Below are 24659 nucleotides of genomic sequence, written 5' to 3' on the forward strand. Positions count from 1 at the left end.
TAAAATGAAGAGAGGATGTTATATATATTCAGATGGGGGTTGATTCTAATGTAGGTGATGTTTTTGGAAGATGCAATGTTTTTATCTGTCATACTTCAGAGCAAGTCCTCCATATTTCCTTGAACCTTTGAAGTAGATGCAGGAAAGTCAGACATCATTGGCTGCTAGAGAGAGAGGAACTCAAAGGGGGAATCAGGAATATCAAAATGGGATGGAAAGACAGTGCTTAAATAGCATCTGCTTTATATTTCTGTCAGTCATCCCAGGTGGGACAGTGAAGCTGAGTGAAATCTTTCCACCCTTCAGCTTCTGTGGTCTCGTAAAATTCAAGTGATCAGCTGCAACTTTTTAGCTTCTCCATTTGGCAGCTGGGATCTCCAGATGGGCTCCCATTCGTGTATATATAAAGCTTAGGCTGTATAACTTCCAGTATTGCATCAATAATGGAATACATCTTATCTGTATTAGAGCTGTTAGTTTAAAATAGTGATAACTGTGTAAAGCACCCATCCAGCTAGTTGTTATAGTCTACCAATGTGCTGTATGTCTGTCACCTACGGAGTCCTGCACTGCACAGCTTGCTAGCTTGTAGAACCAATATAGGTGAACAGTTTTTTTACCTCATGTATCATTTATCAAACTGCTTTACTAGTAAGCTTCTTGTTAACTGTTAGACCCAACCTAGCTTTGTGGACGCTCTAGGTCTGAGGTTAAATTTTTAAGTTATTAACTAATTATCTCATGTGATTTTCCATTGTAAGATAAATTACTGTTCCTTACACGTTTTGCAAGGGACCAAACTAAATTTCTAAACTATAGATTTTAGCATTGCAGTAAGAACTTTATTATCAATGGTTGAGAAGGCAATTACATTATACGTATCTACTGGAGAATATTTATTTTTGCTGGTAAAACTACGGCTTTATCTGGATTTCTCATGATTGCTTTGCATTCAAAGGTGTTTTTTTGGCAAATTCCGATCTAAATAATGCCAATTTAGATATGTATCTGTCAGGATAATTATCTATTATATTTTCCTGTGCAGAATGCAACTGTGATGCTCGTGGTTCTGTGGCCAATACATGTGGTCCTAGAGGTCAGTGTCTGTGCCATAGTAACTATGCTGGACTTAGATGTGACCAGTGTGCTCCAGGTTATTACAGCTATCCCAGCTGCTTGGGTGAGTAACAGCCTTTCCTCCCTTTTCTGGCTTTTCTCTCTCATTTCTGTTACACAGAAAAGAATGATTTGATTCCCTCAAACATATTTCTGTCTACTACATGGCTACAAACTACATATCTAACCATGAAAGTTTCATTCCATTCAATGCAGCCAACAATAACACTGAAGACTCAGCCAGTGGCCAGGATTCCTAACAAGTTCACACTCTGGCAGCCCACTCTGGACATCATCTCTATTATCTGTGCTATCTCTATTATCGTATCTCTATTATCTGTGCTAGCTGGATTAATAGGATCATGAGAATGTTTGGCTTTGCTGTAGCTATATCTTCCTTTTAATATAGGAAATCTAAAGTTGAGTGTAGGCAATGGGCATGCACCTTTATGAATTCTGACTTATTGGAGATTATAAGCTTCAGTTAAGTTCATTGGAGAGTATAGGCTTCATTTTAAAAGCATAAACTTCATTTAAGCCTCATTTCATAAGCTGAGTTCTGACTCAACCTGGAAAGTTTAAGCTACATTTCAACTAATTTGGGATTCTACTATTTCTTGCAGTATTGTGTAAGCTTTTAAAGCGCATTCATAGGTGCTCTCTACACCAACCTTAAATTCTAGTCTAGAAAAACTGAAAAACTCTTCTCTGAAAAACTTCTACCACATCAACAATTTTTGCTGTCCAAGTGGATTGACTAATCAGGCTGAAAACATATATATATATGTTTTTAACATCGGGCAGAGTAAAAACTGCAGGTCCTGTGGTAAAAATCAGCAAGCTACTTGATCATCATAAATGGAGATATTCTTTCCTAGAAATCAAATATTGTTAGTGCTAAAGAAGCAACATATCCTCAAAATTTGGCTGTTATTAATCACCACAGCCATAGCAAAAAATAATCTGACAGGTTTGTTCTCCCTCTTTAGGAAACTGGCTACATTAATTCTTGTTAACAATTTCAAGCTTAGACTCTATCTGAGCAAAGATTATCCTCCTCTGTTGTAGTACTATTGTTCATTTTTGTGGCATTATTCTTATTTACTCTATGCAGGTAAATCATTGGAAAGCTGAGACTTCATACAAGAATATGGAATAAGAAGTCTGTCTTATGATTTGTTTCAAAGCTTCTTCCTGGCCTCCTCTGCTCTCGGATCTAAAGGCGTGCTGGGCATACAATTTTATGTTCTGTATTTTGCCATCATAATTTCAAGTGGAAGTCTAGTTACAGAATTTGCCATGCTCTTTCTGTAACAATAAAAAATGAGGAAAACAGAAAACCAAATTCCCTCAGTCTGCTCTTAGAATGGAACAAAGTAGAGAAAGAGGAATTTATTAAGGTTCCTGTTAATCCTACTTGTCAATAGGAGGCAATCTCAAACTCATGGGTCCCAAGTAGAATTATGTGCAAATGGAGGACCCTGTGAGTTTTTTATTGCAAAGAAAAATAGAGCATATTCCACACAAATAGTTTTCAAAACTTCTAAAGTACTACTGGTTTGGAAAGTTACTGCTTAGTCTATTGCTTGGTATATGTTAGAGGATGAGCCCTACCAACATTGTCAATGTTTTTTTGTTATATAGCTTGTCAGTGTTCTCCTCACGGTTCCCATCACAACTCATGTGAGCCAACAGCAGGGCAGTGTTCGTGTCAAACAGGCATTACGGGGCGACAATGTGATAGATGCCTTTCTGGAGCCTACAGTTTCCCCTATTGTGAAGGTAACATTTGTGACAGAAAATACTTCATTCTTGTTCAGATTTCCTACATTTTTATCACCAGGTTCTCCAGGGCATTCTGCTGTGTATAAAGCATTATAGAAATCCACTGAAAAGGAGAAGGAACACACCAAGAGCACAACTTAGACGAGCTTATTCGTTGTTCATTCTTACTTAATGAAGGACATTTTAAGGTTAAACTCTTTTTTTTTAGCTGCTGGCACAAGAAACATAATAAAAAATCTCTGTTCCGTAGGTCAGTGACATATTTTTGCAAATTACTACTTTGCATAGTAAAATAAATAGTCTAAAGTAGGCTAAATACAAATTTGCACCATCATTATTAAAGACTTAGGTTGGTTTTGAAGTTTAAAGTATTTGAATCACCCCAAGATAACCAGATTAAAATAAACCTTTGAAACTTGAAACTGCTACATTGCAGTTCTATAGTACTGTATTCCAGGACTCTTTTTAAAAAAGATCTTTCAATATCTTTGTTTTTTAATTTCATACAGAAGCCAGTGGTGAATGTGACCCTTCAGGCAGCTTTGGGTCTCATTTGGTAAGTATTAGCAAAGAAGATAGTCCTTCATCATTGACACTATGAACTGAACATAACCAGAAAATAACTGAAAGAGCTATCTGTGTAGCCTAATATATACAGCTGTATATGTCTTTCACCTCTACTCAAAACTGGCTGATTGGGAGTCATGGAAACTGTGGTGATGTGAGTAAACAATTCCACTGAGAGACATCCATGGTTTTTATGGAAAAGGATAGATGAGTAGAAAAGGTAGAAGAAAGGAGTTGTGCAGAAAAGCAGAACTCTTCATTATTTGCTTCTGTTTGTTCATAAGAACAGATATGTCTTCTTTTACTTTTGTATAACTATTTTTAAAATAATTGAATAAATGGAGAAGTCAAAGAAAATAGGGAGAAGAGACAGAACAAATAGATGTGCCTAAGGCAAATTTTCAGAAAGAAAAACAGACGTCATACTTTTTTCCTGATGCTGTACGGAACTTAGGGGGAATTAAAATATAAGATATCTAGGCTTAAAAGTACAGAATCTTTTTTTTTTTTGTTGATATGATAGTGCCATTATTTTTAAAAAAATACTAGTAATTCTAACATTTTGGAATCTGATTTGGTTCTCTTTCTTACCCTCTTTTCCATTCTGTCCTCTGAAGAAAAAAAGAAGCAGTAAAGGAAAGAGAACATATCAAATCAATGACTATTCTAAGGAAATAAATTTTTTAAACTTTCTGCAAAGCAATTAATACTATAGAACAATTCTAATAAGGCTATAAAAGAGTTGGAAAGTATGTCTGCTGGAACACTTAGGATAGATTAGGTAGGGAAAAAATAGGCAATGTGGAACAATCTTGTACTGATAATACGGGAAAAAAAATCTGAATCAGCTTCATTGTCCCTGTTTCTGAGTAAATTGCCTGAGTTGTTACAATACTAGATTTTTCTTAGTAGCAATGGGAGAGGATTCCTGTTCTCAGTGACTTTGGGCAGTTCAATATACAAGAAAGAGCAGTATGTTTCTAATAAATATGAACTGGGATTTTCTGAATACTTACTGAATTCTTATAGTAAAAGTTCTCTATTTTGTGAAGATAGGATAGCAGAGAAAGATTCTAATTTCTTTTGAATGTTGTGTGAAATGACAATCTTTTGGGGAATAGAACATAAAGCAACTTGGTCTTATTTTCCTTAGAAAGCCATTGTAGAAAAAAGTTGTCAGTGACACCTCATTTTTCAATAACATGCATTTACTAAGTGGGCTTTTTTTTCTTGTTGTTTCTAATTTTGATTCTGAAAAGACCTGTACTGACTCATTTCTGTCATTAGGGCTATTGTCAATGTCTTCAGCATGTGGAAGGTCCTACCTGCAGTAAATGCAAACCCTTGTACTGGAACCTAGCCAAAGAAAACCCTGAGGGATGTACAGGTACAGCTTCATGATTTATTTCTTTGGGCATGAAATGTGTTACATTCTTTTGAAAATGATGGTTGTTAGCAGCGGCCTTACTTGGTGTTTAGTGATTTTAACAACTCTTATTAATAGTGTGTTTTCCTTAGTGCTTAAATTTGACACCAAATTACTCATGAAACCAGTTATTCTTAAAAATTAGACCATCATTCCATGAGTGCTTAATAACACCGGACCAAAGTGTACTGTGAGTTATGTTGATGTGTATTGCACAGGCAAGATGTTTTTCCTTAACACTGAAACCAGAATTTGGCTCATTGTTTGGAGGAAAAGATGTTTATTCATTAATTATCTTCTCCTAGCTTGTAGAAGGAAGAAGAGCCTTCTTGTTGCCTTGAAGCCTGACAAATCTGTTACGGTTTAAGCCTGTGTAGTAATGATCACTTTGCACTTTTCAATGTTTCCTAACAGTGAGGGTGTTAACTTCAGGCCGAGAAGAATCATTTTATCTTCAGAGCCCTATTTTTTCTCCCCATCTGTATCTTTTCCATCAGTTTACACTACAACAGCTATCTAGATGGGACGAGGAGCCTCAGAGCAGCTACCAATATCATTACATCTTAGCTCTAAATACTGTGCAGTCCAAACATCTCCTCAAAGATTAATTACTGCACCTTTCCTGCAATTTATCTTCTCCTCCCTCAGCCACAGAGTCAATATGGGGTTTCACAAAACCTCTTTGTCAGCATAGCTCATTCCCGCAATATTTGCTTAATTTATATTTCATACACAGAGTTGTACTGGTCTCAAAGCAGCACTGCAAAATAGAATTGCCAGTCAGGGTGGAAGACAGTTTTGCTTCTGTCATCTGAATGTTTCTAAGAAAGAAAGACGACTCCAAATCCAAACTGAAACCTGTTTCTGTTAAACACAAGATGGAATACACTAACACAAGTCAGTAAATGGCACGTACCAAAGTTCTCATTCTTTCTCCTTTTCTTATTCTTCTTTCCTTGTGCTGGTATCCATTTGCTATTCTGACCCTTCCAGAGTAAAATCCACCTTATTGCACTGTAACTCACTGTTGCAGATTCAGCAATTTATTTCATCTCCAAAGCATCCCAGAAAGATGAAATACAGATTTATCTTTTTTCTGTCTTTGCAGCATGCCAGTGTGATGTGAGTGGAACATTAAGTGGAGTTGGACAGTGTCAGCAGGTAAAATAAAATTAATAGAAAGACATTAATTAAATAGATTTCTGTAAAGATAAATTGTTATAACATTTGCAAGGTTAGAAATATTAGAACTGAATATTCTTTTATACATAAAATAACTGGTGATTTTCTAAAGATGTATACAAGTTTTTAAAATTTTTCATCGCCTTGAATGTATGTACTTTCTAGTCTGTTCATTACAGAAGATGAATGACAGGTGATATATCTTGATAATATTTTTTGTTGAGATTAGAGTTTTTACCCTGTTTAGAATTAGAAAGAATTCAAAATATTGAAAGAATGAAGTTCTGGAAAAGGTGCTGAAATACTTTTCCTCAAGTTGTTTTTTTCCTAGGAAAATGGACACTGTTATTGCAAATCTAATGTTTGTGGAGATTCCTGTGATGCTTGTGAAGCTGGTTATTATGCTCTGGAAAACAAGAATTATTTTGGCTGTCGGGGTAAGATGAATAAGGAACATTTCTAGTAAAACATTTTCACTTAGCACAAAACTACTTAGAATTCCATAGACTGTATTTTCTAGATATAGATGTATTTGTTGAATCACTTGTGTTGAATCACTCATTTTTCACTCTTGCTTGTAACGTATGGAAGTCTCAGTTTGTGAAACTAGATGTGTTCTGCAATGAAAATCTCCTCTGTTTTCTAGAGTTCTTTCACCCAATTAAAGCATGTTTGCCTTCCAAGGGGAGAGAAACCATGGCACATGTACAGATAGAGTAGTTCCCAGTCATTTTTGTGGGTCGCTCTCTTCAGAAAATCGATTCCTGCTTTATTGGGCTTAGCCTGTGTGAGGCTTCTCTTGTGGCGCTGTTGAAGCCTCTCACGGCATCGCACACAGGAACTGCTGAAGCTTGCCCAGCACAGAACTAGTGGAGGCCTGGGAAATCCCAGGCTCTGTGCCTCCCCTTCATTCGTGTGCATGTGCTTCAGCTTCATTCATACAGCTTACCTCACTGGTCTATTATACTGTACTTCCCTGTGGAAATCTAATACCCCTCACTTTGAGAAGCAGTCAAGGGTTTAAATGAAGTGGAAAGTTTACTGCAGTGCATAATACCCAGGTAATCCTAGCAAAATATTTAAGTATTGTTGCTAAAAAGATTCTCAAACAAGATAAATGAAAGTTGTTTCTTTTCGCAGTCATCCACCCAAGGTTTGAAACCAGGGATGTTTGATTTTCCTCCAAGTGTTAATAACATCAGATGCCTGTAAGAGTGGCAGCTCTCTCTTCTGCTTAATTATTTTTAAGGTCTGCTGCTGCAATAAAAACTTAAAATGTTTCACCAAATAACTACCTTGATTTTCTGCAGATATATTTGCTTATTGCTTTAGGCCCTGTCTATAAGTGATAAGTGTTTTAAAGCAGAGCCAGGCATAGCTATAATGTGGAGAAAGTGGTCATTCTTCTGAAGAAGGTGTTTTGAGGGACGTAGAGCTACTTCAGTTGTTCCCTCCTTGTTCCTCTCCAGAATTTGGATTTGTTAAAATCATTGAAAGTGCTTTCACAGACTTTGCTGTGCTTTACGCCTGGCCCATGATGGTATTAGAAATTTATTTGTAAAACACTGAAGTACTTTTAGCAATCATTTTATATGTGCACAGTTAAAAATAATGGCTAACTTATCAAACATCGCTTTCATGCCTAATTTTCAAACCAAGGATCTAATGAAACAGATGTGGTTTCACAAAAGTGCCGAGTACTTCAATTCTGCTTGATTTCAGTGAGATTATAGGTGCTCCATATATCTTAAGCAGGACACTTTTACACGCTGACGTGAATATGTGGTTATGAACTTTCAACCTTTTGACTTAGTTTTGAAATTTTTAACCCAGACATATTTCTGCCTTAGTATGACACATTATACCTCATTATTAGACATGTTCCTTATTTTATGCCAAAGATCCTGTCTTCTGTAACAAGTCTTTCAACATTCTTGTCCAATACTTATTAAAGATTATGTATATTATATTATGTAAATACATATATTTTTGTTGTGCGTAATTTTTGTAAAGTAAATTAAATATTGTGGTACTAGACTCTCAAAAATTAACATCTTACACATATTTGCTAAACGTTTTTTTTTCCTCTTTTTTGAAAAATAAGTTACTAGCTTGCTGTTGCCATAGGAATTCTGTCCTATTGAGCAGAACATTTGAAGGCTGTCCTTCAGAACTTAATCCAGGATATAATAAATGTGGCATGGTTTACTACTAGTGATTTTTTTAAAAAATTTGACTTTTGTCACATTAAATGGAAAACAAACACAGACATGAGAATCTAGGAATAGTAGTAATTTATGCACATGTGTTACTGTGTGTTTGAAAAACTCTAGAGGGAGTCTAAGGACTCCAGAAGGAGGAAATGAGTGGATAATGGTATTTAAGTAGAGGAAGCGAGATATGTTTTTTTGATAATATTTATCACTATTTCAGATGGGATATTTGGCTTCTGTTCTTTGCTTGACAGGCTGTCAATGCGATGTTGGAGGATCCATCAGTTCTGTGTGTGCTGAACCCTTGGGTGTCTGCCAATGCAGAGAACACATTGTGGGGATGGCCTGTCAGGAGTGAGTTTAGCTGTAGCAAACAGCTCATGCTTCAAAACAGTCTTTTTAAAATGCCCTTGAGTTCCTTGTTTTCTTTTCACAGGAAATTCTGGATTTCTTGATATATAAGCCAGGCAATTGTGATATTATTTATTGATTCTTTTTATTTGACAATTTTGTTATTTTAATATTTTATGTATATATTTTTAATTTGTTTTCTTAAATAGCCAGTAGCTATTTTTCAATAGCATTGCATATATTTGTATATGTCTATATTCATCAAGAGTTCTATAAGAAAGGTACAGCTTTTTATCTGAAAAGAGAATGTAACTGGAAAGAGAATTCTCATTACATCCATCTTACCTGCTGTCAGGAATTTATAAACGCTATAAGGATTTCTTTGTGGTCTGTAGACCACTTCCCTTTTGTTGCTTCCTTCTCTTTGAGGTAGACCATATAGTGATTGGTAATTCATTCAAATTACAATGGTGGATGGAAACTTCTTGCTAATCTGAGTAATGAGACAGACCAAAATGCTGGATGTAGAGGTGATAGTCAGGTAACAAACTGTAGAAATGTCAGACATTCATCAGGCTTTATTAACTTACATACAGGTGAAATGAGAACTCATATCAGAATGAATTTGGGTTGGCTGTTGAGTGATGTAACTTAGTTTGGTTGCGTAAAATGTCCTTCCAAAATTAGTATCAGAGGTTCAGTCAGTAGTTAAACTTGTATTTTATACTGGCAAAAACTACCCAAGTAAGAGCAAAAATTAAAAGATTCAGAGAAAAGGTATAGACCTTGAATGTTATTCTTTTTCTCTTGGTAAGGCCTGAAAAAAACTACTTTTTCCCTGATCTGCACCACATGAAGTTTGAGATTGAAGATGGTACTACTGTCAAAGGAAGAGGAATTCGGTTTGGTTATGATCCTGAAGAATTTCCTGGCTTCAGTTGGAGAGGATATGCCCGGATGTCCTCTATACAAGTAAGCTGGTAATTGGATCTGGGCTTTTTGGTTAAAAACACAATCTTTGGGATGTGTTTTCTATAGTACTGCTATGTGTGCGCAAGGTCATGAAGGAATCAAAAAAAATGACAAGATCTCATTAATCTCAACAGTTTGGCTTGGATTAGTGAGTGTTAGTATTGTTGTGAGTTGTTACTGCAAATACATATTCTTCAGAGACATTCTTAGAGTTGTGTGCGTGTGTGTGTGTCTGTAAGAAAAATACGCATTTTGCCATGAGATTAAACAAAAGATATCTTTAAAATGTATAATACTAAATGCAGAAATTCTTGTTATGCCAAGAACAGCAGAAACACTAGAAAGTTAATGTTTGGCTAAATGATTTGAATTACTGCAGTAGTCTGTGTCTATTTGATTCCCAGGCATCATCACAACCCTGTTCCTGAATCCTTCTTACACTTGCAGTTTTTATTGGGCAAGGGAGAGAAAGGCATCAGCTTTTTTAGGAGCAACAGCTTTACTTCGCAGCAAAAAGGCCAAACTATAACTCAGTAAAATAGGATGTGAGCAGGAGTGTATAGGCAACATCTCTGGTTTCCGGACAGTCTAGAAATAAAGTAGACAACAGCAGAAGGAATAAATAAATTAAATACATTAAAGGAAGAAAGTCAGCATAATTTAATTGTATGAGAACGGATCTATCTGACTTTTGACTGAGTTACTGAGCAAGGGAACTAGGATATTAGAACAGCAAGTCTTAGCCGTAATGGCAGTTGCTCACTCTTCTTAAAAGTAATACTTTGTTATCAGTTTGATGCTGATTAGATTTTCTAGTCCCAGGGTATTGTTGTGTCCAGCCTTTGTAAAATAGAAGCTTGTGCCTTGTGCAAGCATAGTAATTTCCTTTTTGCTCTTCATTTTTCACTTTTTTCTCTTTGTTCTTTTCTGTCTTTTTTTATCCCAGAGTTTGTTTTGTTGGCTCTTCAGAATTACTCTACGTTCACAGAAGGCAACATTTAACAACTGTGATTTCCAAACTTCTGCTTTCTAACTCTGCTGCTTTTTGCATTTCATACCTAGCTGGCATAGGTAGTGAAAGGGCGTAATCTACAATCCTGCAGATCTTTAAAAGTGTGCATTACTGTGCTCAAGTGACTGAAGCTTTTCACTCATATAAGTAATTGCCAGCCTCTACGGTTAGATTCTTGCATTACGGAGATAGTTTCACATTCTTAATTTCAAGGAATGTTTGAAAGGCCAAAGCTGTCTGAGTTTGTGGCAGAGCTTGGAGAACAAATTCTTCCCACTTCGTGCCTTTGCTTGAAGCAAAGGTGTAACACTTCTTCATCCATCACTCCTCATATGTATCTTCTTTTCTTCCCTTCACCTGTCTTCTAGACTTCCCAGAAAATGCATAGAAACCATTTTGTTAAGCCTTCTGAAGCGTGTTTTTTAATTTCCTTTGCCTTTTCTTTTTTGTTGTTATGTATTGTACAAATGTCCTCCAGTGCCTATCTGATCTTTATTCCCTTCAACAGTCATTTCTCTCCATTTAAAACAACAATTGTAAAATCATCCCCTACTTGTCCAAAATTTCTGTTCTGTTCTGCTGCCCTTCTGTGATCCACTAGATCTTACTATCTAGTCTTTGTACATCTCTCAACCCTGTCATCTGTCCTAGGTCAGTTTTTGCTTTCTGCTTTGCTTTTCTAGTAAGAAAATAAAAGTCTCTACAATGAAGATCAATTTAAGAATATACATTCAAAGTATATAAAAGCTGTCAATCTAGCATTTGTATCAGCTTGTATTAACATTTGTCTAGTGTTTGTATGGTATAAGAGAAGAAAAAGCTTTGTGCTCAGTTCTCAAAGGTGTGGAATTTAGAGAACCTGTGTGCTTTTGGGGAAGCTGAATTTGACCATGATGGTGGGGAGCTTACGATATCTCAGGCATCTTGGAACAGGACAGAGAGGGTATTGTGATGAGTGAACTTTGAGGAAGGGAGATTTATCAGAATGGGAAGAAGGAAGTCAAACCCTCGAGGTTGCATCAAGCATATCTTTTCCTAACTCATCAACAACCTTTGAAGATGTCTCTGAGTAAATTTCTGTCCTTGACACTATTGTTCTGCAAACTCTGAATAATGGGCTAGGTGACTTCTGTCTTCTGTGGGCAGCACTGCCAGTCAATGGTTGAGGCAGTTCAAGAGATGGCAGTTTAACCACAAGGCGAAGAGAGAGACAGAGTATCACAACTCTAACAGACTAAGGGAGCTAGTGGAGGAGCAGAAGAAATTGCAGTGTTTGAGGCATCTGCATGCTCTGAGATATGTGTCAATGATTCTGGCCTATTGCTCAGGAATCCAGGGGTATGGATGGCCCTTGATACCATATGTCTCCTCTAAGGCACAGGAGAGGAGAGTAGCAGTAAAATATTGTCAGTGTTTCAAGGTGCAATATCAACATGCATCTTAGTTCAGCCTTCCATGTCTCTCTGGATGAACCATTCCTCAGTAAAGGGTTTTATTTCACAGGAGTGTTTTGTTCTATATTCTTTTGTAAGCTGCTCAAGTCTTTCTTTTCCGTTACAGAGTTTGTCTTTGCCAAATGGTTTTTCTTTCTCTGGGTGCTCGTAACAAATAATACACTTTTCCTTTCCTCCTTTTCCCCTTTCTTTTTATTTTTGCCAGCCAGAGGTGGTTGTACCTGTCACTGTGGCTTCCCCTAAGCTCTTCCACCTAGTCCTCCGCTATGTCAGCCTGGGTTCAAAAAGCTCTAAAGGGAAGATCTCAATTACTGAGGGAAAACATTTTGGCACTAATTATACTTGTAAGTGAATTAATTTTCTCACTAGGCTTACCTGTCTTCATCTGTCATACACTGATATTGCCATTCCACTATATCCTTGTCTGCATGTGTATTTTTCTTGTAGGAATATAGTATGGTGCTTGCATGGCTTCCAGCTGTTTCTCTATTCAGCACTTTACGGCTATTTTTGTTTATTAACCTCCCTTTTACAGAATGAAGTGAGGATAACTTTGAATGTGGAAAAATCAAACCTCTACTTATTTCGCATTATCCTGAGATATATTAACTCCAGAAGCGCAACATTACCTGGCCGCCTATCTGCTTGGCAATCTCGGCCTGAAACAGGTAGGTACAACTTAACAGCACAACAGAACAGATGAATGCTAGATCAGAGAAGCCTTTCTGAGCTGCAGCTGAGTCGAATATGCTGCTTAAAATGCATTTTTTTAACAGTGTCACTGCTTTTGTGCTTTTCCTGATATATTTTGTTGTAAATGATGTGGCTGTGTTTGCATGAAGCCTCTGCTTACAGTATTAATCACTTTTAAAAGAATGCTTGCCAAATCCAATACTTTCAGTTCTGCATCTGAAAGCTCAGAACTGTAGGTTTTAAGAAGCTTTTAATGAAGTAATGACAGTGCTTATCTTCATTTAGTTGCCCTTAATATTTCAGTTTAAAGGTGGCTTCTGTCTCCATTCCATGTAATATTCATTTAATGATGAACTCAATCTACAAAGTTAGCTCTCAGCAACATTTGATGTCATTGATTGAGGTTTGGGACCCTGACAAGAAATAAGTACTCCGGATCCTTTGAGTGGTAAAGAAATATCAAATCTATATTCAGAATTATCTCTTATTATACCTACCTTCAGTATATTCTGTGGGAGTGAATGCAGTTTAGTCATAGATCCTTTCAGTAACTTGGAAGAGACAAAACTTAGTTTTTGATGCAGGCCTGCATCAGCTGGATGTATCATGAGTCAGCACAGAGGCAGATAGAATGGAAATAGTGGAAAATGAAGTGAGCATTTCAGAACTCTGCAAAACTAGTCATAGCAGGGGAAGAACTCTACTTTTCTGAACCAGTGTACTCTAGACTAAAAAGAACAAAGAGGACAGTAACTGCATAGCTCTGTAGCTTGCTTTGTGTTGTAGGAGACATTATTAGTGCATACTGAAGGAGGAGCACTGATCAGCTTCTGTTAGACCAAATTTAACAGGCAAAATCATCTCTCTTGAGCACTACGTTAGCAGAGACATTTTACAAAGTCCCTTGTGTTTTTACTTTTATGTTTTTGCTGACAGGGACTACTCAGAGCAAAGAATTTGTCTTCCCACCTAGCAAGGAGCCAGCTTTTGTCACAATTCCAGGAAAAAGCTTCACAGAACCTTTCTCCCTGGTTCCAGGCACATGGATTGTCAGTATAATGGCAGAGGAAGTCCTCTTGGTAAGAAAACAATTGTAGAAAACAAACACTTGAAGCGTGTACAATAGTATTGCTCTGGAGGTATTTGCTGGGAAAAACACTACAAGAGATTGAAATTCAGTATTAATGAAAAGAGTACAGCAGCAGAATATCATTATAAAAATTTACAATTTTGCCTCTTTTCTTCTGAATTTTACCTACTTTAATTTTTAATTAAATTTTAATACAGGCTTTAATCTAACTGGAATCTATACCTTCAAAGGAAAAAATAATGTTAATATGAAGCTCAATTGGTTGAGCACAAAAGCTCACAGAAATTTGTAATTCTCACATATCTAAAGCTTGGCTTAGTCATAGATGATCAAGCCCTTAGTTTCTTAGCAAAGATTCCTCAGAAAAATATTATAAGATGGGCTGCATAATTGGCAGGTCACTTTCTGAATGTTACTGTCCTTCCTTCATTACCAAAGGTAATGAAGTTTTTTTACTCATTAAAAAATTGAAAAATTATCTGTGACAGCAATTCTTAGAAACTATGATAAAAAGACAAAATGTTTCAGGTGATCATTTATCAAGAATATTAAAAATATATGATCACAAAGATATCATACAGAAATACATTTGTATATTATTTAACATTAATGAGCAGCCACTGTCATTAGTCATCAAGTCTGGGGCTTTGCTAAATTTGAATACCATGTAAAATGTTACTAGAGAGTTTGCATACATTTTTCTTGCTGAAACTGGCAGTAGTTATTCTGCCTCTTTCTCTACCTTCTTCTGCCTTCTCTTTGCTCTGGAGAGAAGGACCTGGGAGTGCTGGTAGAAGACAAGTTGACTATGAGCCAGCAAGGTGCCCTTGTGGCCAAGAAGGCCAATGGTCTCCTGGGGTGCATTAGGGAGAGTGTTGCCAGCAAGTCGAGGGAGGTGATCCTGCCCCTCTACTCAGCCCTGGGGAGGCCTCATTTCGAGTACTGCGTCCGGTTCTGGGCTCCCCAGCTACTGGAGAGAGTCCAGGGTAGGGCTACGAGGATGACCAGAGGGCTGGAGCACCTGCCCTCTGAGGAACGGCTGCGAGAGCTGGGCCTCTTCAGCCTGGGGAAGAGAAGCCTGAGGGGGGGGATCTTATCAATGTGGATAAGTACCTGAAGGGAGGTTGTCAAGGAGATGGGGCCAAACTCTTTTCAGTTGTCCCGTGTGACAGGACAAGAGGCAATGGGCAGAAACTGAAGCACAGGAAGTTCTGTCTGAACGTGAGGTAGAATTTCTTTACTGGGAGAGTGTTGGAGCACTGGACCAGGTTGTCCAGAGAGGTTGTGGAGTCTCCTTCTCTGCAGATCTTCAAGGCCTGCTTGGATGCAGCCCTGTCTAACATGCTCTAGGTGACCCTGCTTGAGCAGGGGGGTTGGACTAGATGATCTCCAGAGGTCCCTTCCAACGTTACCGATTCTATGATTCTACTAACACCTTTTAAAAAGAATTTGGTAATGATCTTAACCCAACATGCTTGTTTTTCATGATAAAAGTTTTTATAAACTCTAATGTGTTGATTTAAGTAGGAAAGGTAGAGCAAAAATACAGCATTTTCTGAAACATCTGAAATGTTTTCATATAGGCAGCTGGGATATGTGCATCTCCCTTGCAGAGTCAAACATAGCTGATTGTATGCATGTAAATTGCAGGCATGAGTGAAAACTGTGCAGAGCCAGGTTTGTGTTCTAAACTGTTTAAGCAGCTAAAGCTTATGCCTTCTAGTGACTGGACCACTTAGAGGCTTTTAAGTCTGCAAGGCACAGCCTCGCAGTAGGAGATCTGTGTTTCTTAGCTTAAAGTTTAAGCAACAGGGGCCTGTGCTATTAGATTCAGAGGCCCTTGCCTTGGAGCTTTTGCCAGGCACAGATATGGTGGGGAGGCTCCTGTACAAGCACTGTTTAGTACAAAACATGATGGTAGAGTGGCTGCAGAGATTCCCTGCTCACAGTGCAGCTGCCTTCATCCCATCTCTATGAAGATAGAATTACTGAGCCATGTTATGGTGTTATTGCCACATATAACAACAACAAATGCATATGCGTCTTGCAGATATCCTCCAACAATCATTACTGACGTTGCTCATGATCATTGCTACATTATGAAAGTCTGGAGATATTCCTTTTGTAATTTTCTGCATGATCTTGCATTAGTTGTATTCTTTGTTCTTAGGATTATATGGTGCTGTTACCTAGTGATTATTTTGAAGCATCCATCTTGCAGTTACAAGTTACTGAACCTTGCACCTATTCAGGACGTGCTTCGACTGAGAAGTTAGTATATATGCTACAGAATAAACTTTTGCCTTGGATTATTTTATTATTATACTACTGTAATTGATAACAATAATAATCCTGTATTTTGTTTTTCTTTTTTAAGCTGCTTACTTTATCAGCACTTGCCATTGGGCAGATTCTCCTGTGTCCTTGGTTCAGAAGCAGCATATTTCACAAATGGGGGAGAATACAAAAAAATACCTGTTCGACAGCCAACTCCTGATCATCCCGTGATGTCCCTTATCAGCGGAAGAGAGGTCAGATTCCTGCATAGTTCTGAACAGTCCCATATGTACTGTTAGCTGTAAACCTACTGAGCTAGAAAGGTTGCAGATCCATAGCTCTGCATTTGCAAATCTCTAACTCATCTCTAAAACAGACTCTGAGCCAAGTTCCATATTTTACACAGCTCTGTATAGACAGATCAATATAGGCAGATCTATAGCTGTGAGTAGAGTGGGCATTTCATTCTGACAAAAATATTTTATGAATATACTTTCGTGAAATCTCTCTGCTTTGGGGATCCTGTCTTGTTCAGTATACTGTCTAGCTGTGGCAGAAATGGCGTAATGATTTATCAGCAGTAATAGTGTAAATATGTCACTCTGTGATCAGGAGTAGTCAGCATGGATTCACCAAGGGGAAATCCTGCTTAATGAATCTGATAGCCTTCAATGATGGCATGACCAGCTGGGTAGGTGAAGGGAGAGCAGTGGATGTTGTATACCTTGACTTGAGCAAGGCTTTTGCCTAGGAGTGCTCCTAAGACCTAGGAGTCCTTCTCCAAGTTGACTGTGAGCCAGCAATGAGCCCTTGTGGCCAAGAAGAGCACTGGTATCATGGGTCAAGCCAGCAGGTCAGGGGAAGTGATCCTCCCCCTCTACATCTGGAGTGCCAAGTCCAGTTCCGGGCTCCCCAGTGCAAGAGAGGCATGGAACTACTGGAGAGAGTCCAGCGTAGGGCTACAAAGATAGGTAGAGGGCTGGAGCATCTCTCCTACGAGGAGAAGCTGCAAGAGCTGGGTCTGTTTAACCTGGAAAAGAGAAGACCAAGAGGGGATCTTATCAATGCCTACAAATACCCTAAGGGAGGGTGTCAAGAGGACGGGGCCAGATTCTTTTCAGTGGTGCCCACCAAAGGACAAGAGGCAATGGGCCCAAACCAAAACGCAGGAAGTTCTGCCTGAATATGAGGAAAAACTTCTTTGCTGTGAATGTGGCAGAGCGCTGGCACGGGTTGCCCAGAGAGGTTGTAGAGTCTCCTTCTCTGGAGATCTTCAAGGCCCACCTGGATGCAACCCTGTCTAATATGTTCTAGTTGACCCTGCTTGAGCAGGGAGATTGGACTAGAAGATCTCCAGAGGTCCCTTCCAACCTTAACCATTCTGTGATTCTGTGATCATGTTTTGGTTTCTTAAATAGCTATACTTACGTAAAATATTTTCTTTACTGGAAAAAGCAAACAGAAGCAATTTTGCCACTACTGTAGGTCCGTTGAAAGAGAAATGTGTTATCAAATGAAAAATTATATTAGAAATGTGATTGGTAAAAATAAGATATTTAATCAAGGACCTGATAATTACATGTAAAATGACTATGCTCTCTATTATGGTGCTCTGACAGTTGCTTTCAAAAATACTAACTACAACAAGAACCCTTACATGCCAAAGGCCCTGATGCTTCATCACTGATGCATGTGCAAAACCTTACTGGTATGAATAATTGCAATGAAGTCAAGGTAACTGTTGTCAGAGTTATTTGCATGTTTAGATGTTCCTAGACTAAGGCAATACTGAGAAAAACAGTTTAAAGTTCAAAAGAATTATATAGCAATCTGTAGCAAAAATCTCTGTAACTACAGCATTTTTCATGCAACTACTTCAAAATATTTTGCATCAAATCTGATTTTAACCAATCTGTACAGGTAAACTCAAAGAAAAACTTGATGCTTCAGAAAGTGACATTGACTATTTCATGATGAAGACACTTTCCCTCTTTTTAAGGAATCAAAACGCAGCACAGCTGTAGTGGGAATTGTGTTCCTGGAAATATTTTTTCTCAGTGGAGATATAGCATCAGTTTGTATTTTTTATTTAAGTTAGCTTAGAGATGGGCGTGATAATTCAGTAGCCTACAAAATTTTAGTATTTGTCGTTTAATTTTCCTCGCTGCTAGTCCCTACAAGGAATATAAATAATAATATATAATATAATTTCCTAGGCTTATCTTACCACCTTCCTAGAACTGTTTTATGGTATTTGTTTCATGAATTTTCCTTCCTCTATTTAGCAGACAAAGTGGTGTTTATAAGCACTGCTTCTCTTCTGCAAAACTAGATTGTCTTTTGCTGCAGCAATACAAGATTGGCACTGGACTAGTGCAGACTGGTTGGCTTGCAGGCCAGGCAAAGAGAGTTTCCTGCAAGAAACAGGGTGAAAAATCTAAAGAGGTTTTTTTTTTCTGATTATACTTGACCTAGGTCAGTTTGCAGATGACCATAAATGTTCCTCAAGTCGGTCGCTATGTTCTGGTTTTTGAATATGCCAATGAAGGAGATCAGTTATACACTGCTGAGGTGATAGTAAATAATCCTGGACCTGCCACCGAAGGCAGAGTGAACATATACAGTTGTAAATACAGGTAAGAATTTCAGAAGTAATCGCTAAATGGTTAAATAACCATTCAAGACATATTTTTTGTATATTGGAATGCATTTCGCTGTAAAGCTTGTTCAAATTTCAGTGTAATTTAAAAGTAAATATATGATCCTCTGGGGGGTATAATACACCTTTTCATTTCCCTCTTGTTTGTGCCATCAGAACATTTAATATTGCTGCTGCTTTAGCAAACTGTTTTCCTATACAAAGAGTTACTTTTTTGCATACACTCATAACCCCTTATGAACTGTTAATTTCAGAGTCCACTGGCAGCATATCCTTCTATTGGCTACATATACATGTACTTGTCTAGTTGAGAACATGTCTGAGCTATAAAAAAGTAGCAGCCAGTTTACAAGAGTATTCCCACTTTTCTAACAGGAGTTGCTGAAAAAAGGTTAAAAAGGTTTCCCTGTAATTCTCAGTGTAGCCATCCTCTCAAGCTATTAGGCTGTAGACAATGTCTAAGCTGTATGGTTCTTTATCCTTGTTGACTACTGAAGTTACTGCAGGAGAGATTTTTTCTCTCTTGAGTGGGACACTTGCATACTTCAGCAGATGACTCAAATTATGATTGTGACCCTACAGATGTTTATGTCTTTGGTTGAGCATACCCAGTGCCAGAGGACTGCTTACATGCATCCCTTTTTCCTGAGCCATGTGTCTGACATGTTGGAGGCTTAGTGGTATTTGGGGGGAAACTGCCTTGTAAGAAAAATCATTTGCATGAACATGTTTGTGATACAGAACAGAGCTATATGAAGCAGTGAAAGCAGTGAGCTTATCAGGTTATTACTGGAGAAAGATCTTATTTTAGCCTTTTATGTAAAACTTTATGAATCCCAAAGCACTTTTTATAAAGCTTCCAGTTTATTGCTTTTTTTCTCAGCACATTTTTGTTGGCTAATTTTGAATATATTTCTTTGTTTATATGATGTTTATATGGTAAGAACTTTCTCATGAAAATACAAAGAAACTCCTTGCTATTTTATGTAACAATACAGTAAATCCTTTCTGCTGCCATTCTGCAGGAGGTTAAAGATTACATTGCAGGTAAGTTGCTGTGTCATCTTTCCTGAGCTGGAAGCTATTTCTCTTTTCTTTTAAAAAATAAAAGTCAAGAGACCATTTACTGAAGTACATGCAGTTAAAGCGTACATGCCTATTTACAGCTCCTTGAGCTTGATTATTCCCAATAAAACATTACAAGAGAACAAATTCCAGATTCACTGATTTACTAAGTTGCTTAGCTTTTGGTGAATCACAAATAAGGCAGCTGTATTTCTGTCTTAAATGTCCTTTGCCCTATATTTCTGAGTTGTGCTCTGAAGATGAGTAAGAATTTCATATGCTCTGATTCCAAGTAGAGAAATAGAGAAAGAACTGTATGGTGATTACAGCCTCTCACCCACAAAATGCTGGCTAGATTAACTAGACAAATAAGTAATTAGCGCATTTTATGAATTCCACCTTTTGAGCAAAAGTGCAGCCTGTTGCCACTTTTGGGAAGGTGTGGAGATCATGTTCCCTTCACAAGGCAGCATCTGAAGCCTTTGGCAAGACTCTTCCTCTTTGTATACATTTGTCTTTACCATAGATGCACAGCCAATAAAAGGTAATCAGTAAGAGGTAGATCTGCATTTTTTCACTTTTATTAAAGATTATTTCACGGGATAAATAGCTTCCAAAGGTCAAGAACTACCCAGCTGCCATTGAGGGGGTGATAGTTGCTGATCCACACCATGAACAGTGTGTGGCAGCAGAGGGATGCAGCAGCCCTGGCACCTCAAAGAGCATGGACTAGGCACAGAGTGTTACAAGACATACTACATAGCTTGGAAACATGTGCAGGTAATATGTGTTTGTGTCTCTCTTTTCACATCCTACTTACAGTAGGAGATCAAATGGAGGTATGAACTGAAGTCTGGAGGTTTGGACTCTGGGTAGGTCCACTTACAAAGGGCAAGTAGTGTTTTTTACCTGGTACTCCCTTTGTCTCATCAGTGAGGATGCTGTGTTCACCAGTAGCCAAAGATAATCATTACCCACTGTCCAGCAGAATGGCTAGGCAGCAGTGGTGAGGCTAGCCAAAAGCAAGGCAACTGAGTACCAGCTGGAACTGCCATTATCAGGAGGCTAATTATTAGTTCTGCTTTATATCTTGCAGTTTCCTTTGCCGCAGTGTTGTAGTTGATGATAGGAATCGCATTGCAATCTATGACCTTCTAGCAGATACAAAGATACATCTTAAGGCATCGTCAATTAATTTTCTTTTGGTAAGTTTCCTTTTTCTTTTCCCTTTTTGTAATGCTTTTTCTCGGAGAAGGTAGATACCTTTCTCCATCTGTTCACATGTTCTGTGGTAAATTTGTGTGAAAGATTTTTCTGAAGATGTTGATTTGGGTGTATTCAAGGAATACTGATTCAGCACTCAGTTTCAAAGATAAATGGAATTTATCTTTTCTACATGTAAAGTTTAAATGAAAAGTCTTTGAGTAGCTTTTATTCTTCATAATTATACTTGTTTTCCTGTATCTCTCACTTTTTTTTTTTTTTTTCATCTTCAAAACTCATATGGGAGTTTCCTGGGTCTCTTACAAAATCCGAGGTAATTAATGCATTCATTTTTGAAATATAAGGACTTTTAAATACTTTGAATGTACTCATGGCCATACTTACGGCCATCTTTTGGATACACCAGTAATACATTTTTCTGGACACTGATTTTTCATCCAAGTTGTTTTGGTATTTTCTATTTTAGAAACGCAAGAAACAATGCTGTTTTTGCACTTGATTAAAATCCACAGTAGAAATCCAGTTATAAACACAGAGAAATTACATGGAACTATTAGGAATGACAGTTGATACATGCTTTCTTCTTCTCATGAGGCAGTGCTCGGTATTAACAAGTACCAATCAAATTGTCTGTAATTCACTGTAGTGACTGCTGTGCTAACAAGATCCATGTCCAAAAGATGTTGATGTTATTAGGCTGTATCTCCACATATGTAAGTCTCTTACAATAAGAGAGTTTTTATTTTTATGTCTAAATTCTAACTTTCATTCTCAGAATAAACTTGCTACCAGATAAATTTGAATATTCTTTTGAGATACAGGAAGTGCTATTTCCCTGTGTTAAATGTAAAGACTGTGCTTAGCAAAACACAGAAGGAAGGGGAGAAAAAGAACTTCTGTGCTAATATGACCACGGAGTTAGTATCTCAGCAGCTTTGGAGTTAAAGATCCTCATATAACCCCCTGTTATGTAGATGAACAGAAGGACAAAGGGGAACCATCCCCAATTTTGGAATTTAGAAATCCAAAATTTGCTATCTAAATAGCAAAGGGGAAGAAAATAAATGTGTAGTCTGCATTCAAGAAGGGCTCTTACAGACTGATGATCTTCATCTTAGGCTGATGCGTATGAGCTATCTATCCCAGACAATGGTTCACACAAACATTTTAGCTGCTATAACTGAGAGAGTTCAGAGTTTCAGAGACTACTCTTGTTCTGCTGCTGTGGGCTGGAGTCACATGGGTCATTACAGGCAAGATAGGCACAATGCTTGCTGCTCAAGAAAAGAATTTTTTAGCATCTGCCTTCTAGCTTATAAATTCCCTACTCCCTATAAAGCTTTATATTACCTGCTCAATGCTGCTGAAACACAACCTGAGCTCATGAAAGACCTGCTTCTAAACTGGATCACTTTGTACATTAATGCTTTCTTCCCATGCAATTTTAATTTATATTAATAACATAGTATTAGTTATCTTTCTGCTTATCAGACATTTTATCTCCTTTCAAGTAGTTCATGCACGAGTGTATTTTGTAAGTGCAATTCGGTAGTACAAGCTGTTGTGTTTACCAACAAGCCTTGTCTTTTATACTTAGGCAACCATGGCTATAGCAAAATTATCACGGCTTCATTTGTTCAAGTGTTCCAAACCCCATATGAAGTTTCATTGGCTTTTAAGATGAGTTCTGAATCTACTGGAAGAAATCCTAGCTTCACTGAAGTTCATTCCTGAAGACTTCATGCTAGCAACTGTTAGTACTTGCATTTCAGAAAGCTCAGGAATTTCCCCAGGATCCATAAAAAGCCTTAATGTCACTAATAAGGGCTTCTCTCTCCTGCACTGTATGCTCCTTGGCTAGGTTCTGACTAGCGTCTGGCCGAGCTGGTCTTCTGTTCAGTCTTATGTCATATGTATCCTTACAATTTGATCTGTTTGACCTCTCAACAGCCAATGTTGCCCTGAGAAGGACAGAAACATGATATTAAACACTGAGACATTCAGGTGCAGATAAGTAAATGTATTCAAAATTGTGTGGGAAGTCCATACTAGAACATGGGTTTGAACTCACATCTCTGTGCTAAAAGTAGTTTAGCTCCCATTGTAGTCCTAGTCCTGTTATTTACAACACTAATTGCTATTTTTGCCTTGTGCTTATTTTTCAGCACAAAATTTGTATTATATCAGCTGAAGATTTTTCTCTAGAATACACAGAGCCTAAAGTACACTGCATAGCTGCTTACCAGAGTACCTATGGCAGAAGGTAATTTGCTTGTTGTTATCCTTCGTCTTTTCTGAAAAAAGATATTGAAAGACAGACTAAATGAAATTCTAATGATATTATGAACCTTTGCTCTGTGACTCAGGGATGGCTGGTAAGCCAATGTTATAAAGCAGCACTTGTAAAAAGCAAAAATGTTAGTGTTAATCGAGGCAGTCTTTTCGCAGGATTCTGTTAATACTTGTCTCTTCCTAACCTGTCTGAACTGTTCAGTGCTGATGCCTTAGAAAACATGACTTTTTCACATACCATACAATATGAAAGGTGTCCAAGTTGGAAAGACATTGCTACTCCTGTGGCAAGTTGTGAATTACCACACCTGAAATGGTTACAGTTCCATCTGAGGTTTCATTCTGTGTGTTACCACTTCACCTGCTTCAAAATGGCTTTAATTTTTGTTAGAGTGGGGAGGTGAAGGCCCTTTGAGCTGTCTGAAACTCACAGATTCCCCAGCTCAACTTGGCAGAATCAAACTCCTTAACATGTAAATCCCTACCTCATACACAAGCCATTCCTCTGCCCATCTTATTGTGGGGTCTGTATGGTAGGTGTATCCTCCACATTCATCATGCACAGCAGTACTGGGTGATCCATAAAGGAGGAGTCCTTTATATTAGTATAGGACTAGTAATTAGAGCGCTCATATGCTGCTTGTTGACCTGCATTGATGTCTCCTTTTTTACTGAGAAGATTTGGGCCTGAACTTTCCGCTTCCTGAGTAGAGTCTCTGATTGTTGAGTGACAGTCTCTTTGGGTTGTGCAGAGCACTTGTTCTGTTGTATTGAAACTCTTCCCCTCTCCATATGTTTTAGTAGTCTTTGGGCTGGAGAGCAGCTTCCTAATTAGAGAGCCCGAAATCTCGATTCACGTTGCACTTCTTTAAGTATCCCTTGGGAATCTAGTCATGAGGCTTTTTTTTTCCTACTGATTTGGCAAAAGAAAAAGGCTAGAATAAATGAGTAAAAAGTAAGAGTAAATGCCATTTACAAAATTTGAGAGGCAGAATTTGGTGACTACGTCTGATAGTTTTCCAGATGATAGCTTCTAATATAATGTTTGAATTGAAATAGAAAGCGGAAAAATCTGGATAGTAAATGGGATAAAAGTATGTGACTGTACTTGGCTTCCAAGCATGCATAACGTTGATTCTCAGCTTTAATTCTCCTGATCAGAGTCTTACTATAGGGACTAGCTCTATAGCAGGAATACAGGAAATGCTTGTCCACACACCAAAAGAATTTTGTATTCTTGGGCATTTGTATTCTGAGTAAAATGGGTAAAAGAGACTGGGT

General features: G+C 37.8%; 2 protein-coding genes across 2 annotated transcripts in view; both read left to right on the forward strand.

Moving 5' to 3' along the window:
* Nucleotides 1-9624, forward strand: part of LOC134136616 (laminin subunit alpha-3-like) — a 51970-nt gene extending 42346 nt beyond the window's left edge. The window contains exons 13-18 of the mRNA XM_062568530.1: nt 1046-1180; nt 2761-2898; nt 4756-4855; nt 6003-6055; nt 7217-7284; nt 9456-9624. Coding sequence (XP_062424514.1) covers nt 1046-1180; nt 2761-2898; nt 4756-4855; nt 6003-6055; nt 7217-7284; nt 9456-9624 — 663 coding nt within the window. The remainder of the gene's footprint in view (nt 1-1045; nt 1181-2760; nt 2899-4755; nt 4856-6002; nt 6056-7216; nt 7285-9455) is intronic.
* Nucleotides 9625-12344: 2720 nt separating this feature from the next.
* The window catches only part of LOC134137360 (laminin subunit alpha-3-like), a 67467-nt gene continuing 55152 nt past the window's right edge, over nt 12345-24659 (forward strand). The window contains exons 1-8 of the mRNA XM_062570226.1: nt 12345-12422; nt 12614-12746; nt 13708-13850; nt 16032-16132; nt 16239-16392; nt 18614-18774; nt 20959-21067; nt 23252-23349. Coding sequence (XP_062426210.1) covers nt 12345-12422; nt 12614-12746; nt 13708-13850; nt 16032-16132; nt 16239-16392; nt 18614-18774; nt 20959-21067; nt 23252-23349 — 977 coding nt within the window. The remainder of the gene's footprint in view (nt 12423-12613; nt 12747-13707; nt 13851-16031; nt 16133-16238; nt 16393-18613; nt 18775-20958; nt 21068-23251; nt 23350-24659) is intronic.

The sequence above is a fragment of the Rhea pennata genome, chromosome 2 (assembly GCF_028389875.1).
Source record: "Rhea pennata isolate bPtePen1 chromosome 2, bPtePen1.pri, whole genome shotgun sequence".
Lineage (NCBI taxonomy): Eukaryota > Metazoa > Chordata > Aves > Rheiformes > Rheidae > Rhea > Rhea pennata.